This window comes from Solanum verrucosum, unplaced genomic scaffold (genome assembly GCF_900185275.1).
Source record: "Solanum verrucosum unplaced genomic scaffold, falcon-dt-bn FXZP01000007.1, whole genome shotgun sequence".
NCBI lineage: Eukaryota > Viridiplantae > Streptophyta > Magnoliopsida > Solanales > Solanaceae > Solanum > Solanum verrucosum.
The window spans coordinates 5066750-5074894 of record NW_026020177.1 but is presented as its reverse complement, the minus strand read 5'-3'; the positions used below and the strand labels follow the sequence as shown (position 1 = coordinate 5074894).

The 8145-nt window shown below is 33.5% G+C and overlaps 1 protein-coding gene across 1 annotated transcript; it reads right to left on the bottom strand.

The window, feature by feature from the left end:
• Nucleotides 1–6365: 6365 nt before the first annotated feature.
• LOC125829129 (uncharacterized) lies at nucleotides 6366–7077 on the bottom strand. The gene is made up of 2 exons (XM_049508392.1): nucleotides 6756–7077; nucleotides 6366–6670 (listed from the first exon to the last, which is right to left on the bottom strand). The coding sequence occupies exons 1-2, from the start codon at nucleotides 7075–7077 to the stop codon at nucleotides 6366–6368; spliced, it is 627 nt and encodes a 208-aa protein (XP_049364349.1).
• Between the last annotated feature and the right edge of the window lie 1068 nt (nucleotides 7078–8145).

Below are 8145 nucleotides of genomic sequence, written 5' to 3'. Positions count from 1 at the left end.
AATTTGAACGTGAACTTAGAACTTGAACTTGAAATTAGAACTTGAACTTGAACTTAGAATTTGAAGTTAAACTTAGAACTTGAACTTGAACTTAGAATTTGAACTTGAACTTAGAACTTGAACTTGAAATTAGATCTTGAACTTGAACTTGAACTTAGAACTTGAACTTGAACTTAGAATTTGAACTTGAACTTAGAACTTGAACTTGAAATTAGAACTTGAACTTGAACTTAGAACTTGAACTTGAACTTAGAACTTGAACTTGAAATTAGAACTTGAACATGAATTTAGAACTTGAACTTGAACTTAAAAACTTGAACTTTAACTTGCAACTTGAACTTGAAATTAAAACTTGAACTTGAACTTAGAATTTGAAGTTTAGAACTTGAACATGAATTTAGAACTTGAACTTGAACATAAAACTTGAACTTGATCTTGGAACTTGAACTTGAAATTAAAACTTGAACTTGAACTTAGAACTTGAACTTGAACTTGAACTTAGAATTTGAACTTAGAACTTGAACTTGAACTTAGCATTTGAACTTGAACTTAGAACTTGAACTTGAAATTAGAACTTGAACTTGAACTTAGAACTTGAACTTGAACTTGAACTTGAACTTGAACTTAGAACTTGAACTTAGAATTTGAAGTTAAACTTAGAATTTGTGCTTGAAATTAGAATTTGAACTTAGAACTTGAACTTGAACTTAGAACTTGAACTTGAAATTAGAACTTGAACTTGAACTTAGAACTTGAACTTGAACTTGAACTTACAATTTGAAGTTAAACTTAGAATTTGAACTTGAAATTAGAATTTGAACTTAGAACTTGAACTTGAACTTAGAACTTGAACTTGAACTTAGAACTTGAACTTGAATTTAGAACTTGAACTTAAACTTAGAACTTGAACTTGAACTTGAACTTAGAACTTAGAACTTGAACTTGAACTTAGAACTTGTACTTGAAATTAGAACTTGAACTTGAAATTAGAACTTGAACATGAACTTAGAACTTGAACTTGAACTTAGAACTTGAACTTGAAATTAGAACTTGAACTTGAAATTAGAACTTGAACTTGAACTTAGAACTATAACTTAGAATTTGAAGTTAAACTTAGAATTTGAATTTGAAATTAAAATTTGAACTTAGAACTTGATCTTGAACTTAGGATTTGAACTTGAACTTAGAACTTGAATGTGAACTTGGAACTTGAACTTGAAATTAGAACTTGAATTTGAACTTAGAACTTGAACTTGAACTTGAACTTGAACTTAGAATTTGAAGTTAAACTTAGAACTTGAACTTGAAATTAGAACTTGAACTTGAAATTAGAACTTGAACTTGAAATTAGAACTTGAACATGAATTTAGAACTTGAACTTGAACTTAGAACTTAAACTTGAACTTGAACTTGAAATTAGAACTTGAATTTGAACTTAGAACTTGAACTTGAACTTAGAATTTGAACTTTAACTTAGAACTTGAATTTGAAATTAGAACTTGAACATGAACTTATTAAAACTTTATATATATATATATATATATAAAAACTAATATTCTTGGATTTGAAGTTTATATATAACTAATTTTAGAACTTTTCGTGCTAGGCAACTGAGGAAGCTCAACATCAAAAAAAGTTGATATAAGACTATATTGCTTCTTTCATCAAAGTAGGAGATAAGGTTGGTGCTTCTAAATTTCTAAAGTTCAAGTACAATTGTTTTCAATAATGTGTTTGTGTCCATCTAGTATTGATACTTAGCTTTAATTTTGTGATAATTTTTTTGTGTCCATCGATTGTTTGTTAAGCATTAGTACCAACACTAGTTGATCCTATTGATGACAAAATTGATTTTCTTGCAAGATTGATTTGTGTCCATCTAGTTTTGGCACTTAGCTTTAAATTTAGAAATAATATATTTGTTAAGCATAAGTACCAACACTAGTTGATCCTATTGATGACAAAATTGATTTTCTTGCAAGATTGATTTGTGTCCATCTAGTGTTGGCACTTAGCTTTAGATTTAGAAATAATATATTTGTTAAGCATAAGTACCAACACTAGTTGATCCTATTGATGACAAAATTGATTTTCTTGCAAGATCGATTTGTGTCCATCTAGTGTTAACACTTAGCTTTAAATTTAGAAATAATATATTTGTTAAGCATAAGTATCAACACTAGTTGAACTTATTGATGACAAAATTGATTTTCTTGCAAGATCGATTTGTGTCCATCTAGTGTTGACACTTGACTTTAAATTTAGAAATAATATATTTGTTAAGCATAAGTACCAACACTAGTTGATCCTATTGATGACAAAATTTATTTTCTTGCAAGATCGATTTGTGTCCATCTAGTGTTGACACTTAGCTTTAAATTTAGAAATAATATATTTGTTAAGCATAAGTATCAACACTAGTTGATCCTATTGATGACAAAATTGATTTTCTTGCAAGATTGATTTGTGTCCATCTAGTGTTGACACTTAGCTTTAAATTTAGAAATAATATATTTGTTAAGCATAAGTACCAACACTAATTGATCCTATAGATGATAAAATTGATTTAGTTGGTGTATTTAGTTGTTGGAATTAAGTCAAAACTAAACTATGTAAAGTTAAAAAGTTATGTTGTTTAAATAAGTTAAAATAAATAATGTGGTTTAGTTAGTGAATTACTTGTTGGAATTAAGTCAAAACTAATGTAGTTAAAGTTAAAAAGTTGTTAAGTTGTTTAAATAAGTTAAAATAAATGTTGTGGGTTAGTTAGTGAATTTAATTGTCGGAATTAAGTCAAAACTAAACTAGTTAAAGTAAAAAAGTTGTTAAGTTGTTTAAATAAGTAAAAATAAATGTTGTGGGTTAGTTAGTGAATTTAGTTGTCGGAATTAAGTCAAAACTAAACTAGTTAAAGTAAAAAAGTTGTTAAGTTGTTTAAATAAGTTAAAATAAATGTTGTGGGTTAGTTAGTGAATTTTGTGTTTTTTGGTTGGATGAAGTTTATTTGACTTTGGGTTGTTTTGGTTGGATGAATTTTATTTGGCGTTGGGTTGTTTTGGTTGGATGAAGTTTATTTGGCTTTGGGTTGTTTTGGTATAAATATGCAGGTGGGCAACTAAAAATTGCAGCAATTTGCTGCCTGTTTTGCAGCAGAAAACCGACCTCCGGAGGTCGAAATTTCAAAAATAAAAAATAAAAATACCAACCTCCGGAGGTCGGAATTTCAACATTACAAAAATAAAAATACTGACCTCCGGAGGTCGGAATTTCAACATAAAAATAAAAATACCGACCTCCGAAGGTCGGAATTACAACATTACAAAAATAAAAATATCGACCTCCGGAGGTCAGAATTTCAACATTACAAAAATAAAAATACCGACCTTCGGAGATCGGAATTTCAACATTACAATAATAAAAATACCGACCTCCAGAGGTCGGAATTTCAACATTGCAAAAATAAAAATAGCGACCTCCGGAGGTCGGAATTTCAAAATTACAAAAATAAAAATACCGACCTCCGGAGGTCGGAATTTCAAAATTACAAAAATAAAAATACCGACCTCCGGAGGTCGGAATTTCAACATTACAAAAATAAAAATACCGACCTCCAGAGGTCGGAATTTAAAATAATGAATATTTCGACATAAAATAAAAACCGACCTCTAGAGGTCGGTATTTGAATAGTGACCAAGCTTTTTCCGACCTAAGCTGGGATGTCGATTTTAGGTCGGTATTTCAGGGAATACTGACCTCCGGAGGTCGGTATTTATAGGTCGGTATTCACTGTTTTTTTAGTAGTGAGATCTTCTCCAGCTTTTCTGCGATCTGTGCATATGTGCACTCACCATATGAGCCTCCAGCAATAGTAGCAAGCACTACTGTATTGTTATCATCCTGACCTCGATAGAAATATTCCTTCAGCGACTCATCATCAATACGGTGATCCGAAACACCTCTTATGAACGAAGTGAATCTGTCCCATGAGCTACTCACCGACTCTCCAGGTAATGCCACAAAATTATTGACCCTATCTTTATGATTGAGCTACTTGGACACTGGATAATACCTTGCTAAGAACACATCCCTCAGTTGGTTCCAATATGTATAGATTGAGTTATAAGGGAGCTCAGTGAACCATATAGCAGCATCACCTGTCAGTGATAGAGGGAACACTCGCAATCCGATGACATCCATATCCAAGTCTGGTCGACCTACACAGCTCTTGTAGACCGCCCTTATCTTGGCTATGTGAGCATGTGGGTCCTCCGATGGCAACCCTGAGAACAAGCCCCTCGCTGTAAGCATCCGTATTAAGCTACTGGTTACCATAAATGTGTGCCTCGGAGGCAAAGGAGGTAAGACTGCAGGTCCATCAGAGTCAGCAATATTGACGTTGCCCCTGTAGTTATCATTCAGTTGTAGGCCTGGTGGACCATGCACCCTCATTGTATCTCCCAATTGATTTTCAGCTAGACCCCGATTTTCCCCACCAGCTACTCTTGGCTGTTGTAACTCAACTGCATCACCAAGATTTACTCCGATAGGATTAACTGGAATTCCTTGATTGTTCATTCTTCGCAAAGTTCTATTCAACTCTGGATCATATGGAGTAAGTGGTTCGCCTTGGCTCCGTGTACTTAGCATACACTAGAGTCAGAATCTGAGAGAGACAAAAACAAAAGAAAAAGTAAAATTAGGAAATATTTGACTAACGTTCAATAATGTAGTTAAAATAAATCTAAAAGTCAAATTTCCCTGGCAGCGGCGCCAAAATTTGATACGCTCAAATTACACCTCTCTAAAGAAGCATAAGCGGTCGTTATCAAATAAAGAACCCAACTTGTAGATTGGGGTCGATCCCACGAGGAAAATGGTTTAGACTTTAATTTAACCAACAACTATATTCGATTAGGCAAATTACTTCTAGAAACAAGTAATAAAAAGGGGGTTTTTTGTGAAACAAATTGTAAGAATTTAATAAGTAATCAGTAATCAAAACTCAAGTTTGGTTGTTATCAAGATGAGAGAAATAACTAGGGTATACGTGTTCTCCACAAGCTCATAACGCAGTAATCCTAGTAATAACAATATTTTCCTAGTGTACTACATGCAAAGTGATAAGTTAGGTATCTCTAAATCCTTGGTCCGGCATCTAGAGAATTTCACCTCGCACCTTGGTCCGGCTACGTGTGTATAATTTACTAACCCTTACTTTTACCTCATATTAGACATCATAATCGATGTTTGGCTTGGTTATTACTTTGCACCAATCGATACTAGCTTATTAGATAGTATCACACTAAATCTATGTTGATAATTCTTTTCTTGTTGATTACCTCCTTGGTCCGGCAAGTAGCAACAAGGTGAGTTCTAACACGTGCACTCGTTAAAAAGACTTCTAAACGAAAGAATTATCAATGCATGCAACAACACTATTCAAGAATTGCTTATTTACTATTCATACTTTGTTAATCGCTCATGGTTTCCACAACCCTAGTTGCGGGGTATAGTTACCCATAATCATATGAACACAATTTATTGTTTTAGATGAAAGAATTATGAACTTACGTAAGAAGAATAATAAACCCATAATTTCAACTTGAATTGCAACACCAAAATCTTTAAAACGAACTTAGGAAATTAATAATTTCTAGCTTTGCAAGAATCATCTCCCAAGTCACAAAATAGAACTAAAGTAATAATCTCTAACCCCCAAAAACGAGGTTTACATGCCCTATTTATAGAAAACAAGTCCTAAATTAAAAGGGAAAAAAATAAAGAAAGTTTGTTACAGGCACGCATCTTCATTCCACGAGACTGACTCACGGACCGTCAATGGATCTACGGTCCGTGAGTCCCTTCCGTTAGCCATGACTTAGAAAATATATCAACTTCCAAAAATCAGCTTCTCTGAAGCAAACGACAGAACTACAGGACGGACTGTAGATCAATCTATAGTCCGTCAATCCCCTTCCGTAGCTCCACACTTAGAATCTTCAAAAATCAGGTACTGGAACCCTCGCAGTCTAAATCTATGAATCAACAATACGGTCCGTAGATCAATCTACGGACCGTCAATGGTCATCGTGGTTCCACAGTTAGTCAGATTTCCTTGATTTGTCTTCCATGCCTTGGCTTCTGATCTACGACCACCATCTACGGAGCGTCAATGGACCTACGGTCCGTAGATAACCTTCATAGATTCCCTTTTCTGCATTTCTTTCAGTTGTCTCTTTAATTCCTCGCCTAAACATGTTTCTTGCAAAATATGATAAAAACACATAAAAACCAATACAAAAAGGGCCTAGACACACACAACTTGTAAATGAAATGTATTAGAAATACCGTAAACTCACGGTATATCACAAAGCAGGAACATAGAATACATTAGATATGATTTCCACACACCTATTTTTTGTTCTAATCTTGATATTAACCTTTCCCATCATATTCACTGTTGAAAGATCACCAAAACTAGCTGTCGATCGGAAGTTTTCATTTATATCAGTAAAAGAAGACTTACTACCAGTCATGTGGTTACTGCAACCAGTATCCACATACCAAATAGTTTGCTCTTCAGGCTCGTTTTCAGCATGAACCGCCATTAACAAGGTTTCCTTCCTTATTCTCAACAAAATTTGACTTTTCTTCCTTCTCATTAGGCAGCCTTGTACGAAATTTAGAATGATAATGACCAATTTTATGGCAATGATAACATTCTATCTTGGATTTGTCAAAAGCTCTCCCTCTACCTTTGTCATAGTCATCATTGGCTCTAAAATTTCCATTGCCATATTTGTTGCCTCCATCTCTATTTCCTCGATCTCCTCTCCCTCTACCTATACCTCTACCCCTTCCTCTACAATTGGAAGAAATAAAAGTAGACTCCTTCAAGGCTTGCTCATCAAAAGTTGAATTTCGATTCATCTTTTGCTCGTGCACCAATAAGGAACTTTGCAATTCGTCAAGAGATAACTCATCTATATCTATTGACTCCTCAATGGAGGAAACGACATAATCATACTTCGGCGTCAAAGAGCGTAATATCTTTTCAACAATTGTGATATCGTTCATCTTCTCGCCAGGGAATCACATTTTGTTGCTAATCTCCATTGTTCTAGCGTACTAGTAACTCATTATAGACTTTCCTTCCTTCATCTGCAAGGTCTCAAAATCCATTCTTAAGGCTTGAAGTAGTGCGCGCTTCACTCTAACAGTGCCTTGATATTTCTTTTCATGGAGTCACATATATCTTTCGAAGTTTCTTTGCAAAGAATAGTTTCTAAGATAGGACGTTCAATAGACTGAAAAAAGGTAATTTTTTGCCTTCAAATCTTTCAGCTTTCTTGCTTCAAACTTTGTTGTTTGAGCATTCGTCAAGGTATCGCCTTCCGCCGGAGAACTGATACCAACCTCCACAATTGGCCAATACTCCTTTGACCTTAATTTTTTTTCCATTAGCATGCTCCAATGGTCATAATGACCATCAAAACGTGGAATAGTTTCTTGTACGTAATTGCTCTCTGAAGCCATTAACTTACTGTATATTTCTCTGTTTTTCTTCTTTTTCTTTTTATAATCTAACTTGGCTCTGATACCACTGATAGAAAAAACGTAATCTAGAAATATATATATGTAAGTTGAAAGACGATATTGATGGAGTTGTTTTTTTTACTGAATAACTAAAGAGCTGCCAATAAAATTCTTTATATGCTAAACAACTTGAAGCTAAAAATTAGGAACTATAATCCTAAAACTAGAAAGCTGCCCAGGTTTAAATTACTTCCTAAAGACTAGGACAAACATAACATATAGGCATTTTATTTTCTAACAGAACGCTAATTTACTAAACTGAATTTTTAAAACTAACAAGGATGACATTCAAATTGGTCACATTTCAGATGCATCATTATATATATATATATATATATATTATATTACCTTAATTAAAAGCATGAACTCCTAACTTGAATGTTAAATTATTATAATATCCTTAACTTAGGTTGTGACTTTTCCGATGAGTTGTGACTCTTCTGATAAGTTGCAACTCTTTTCAAAGGGTTGTGATTTTTAGATGAGTTGTAACTTTTCTAAAGAGTTGTGACTTTTCCAAAGAGTTGTGACGTTTTCAATAAGTTGTGA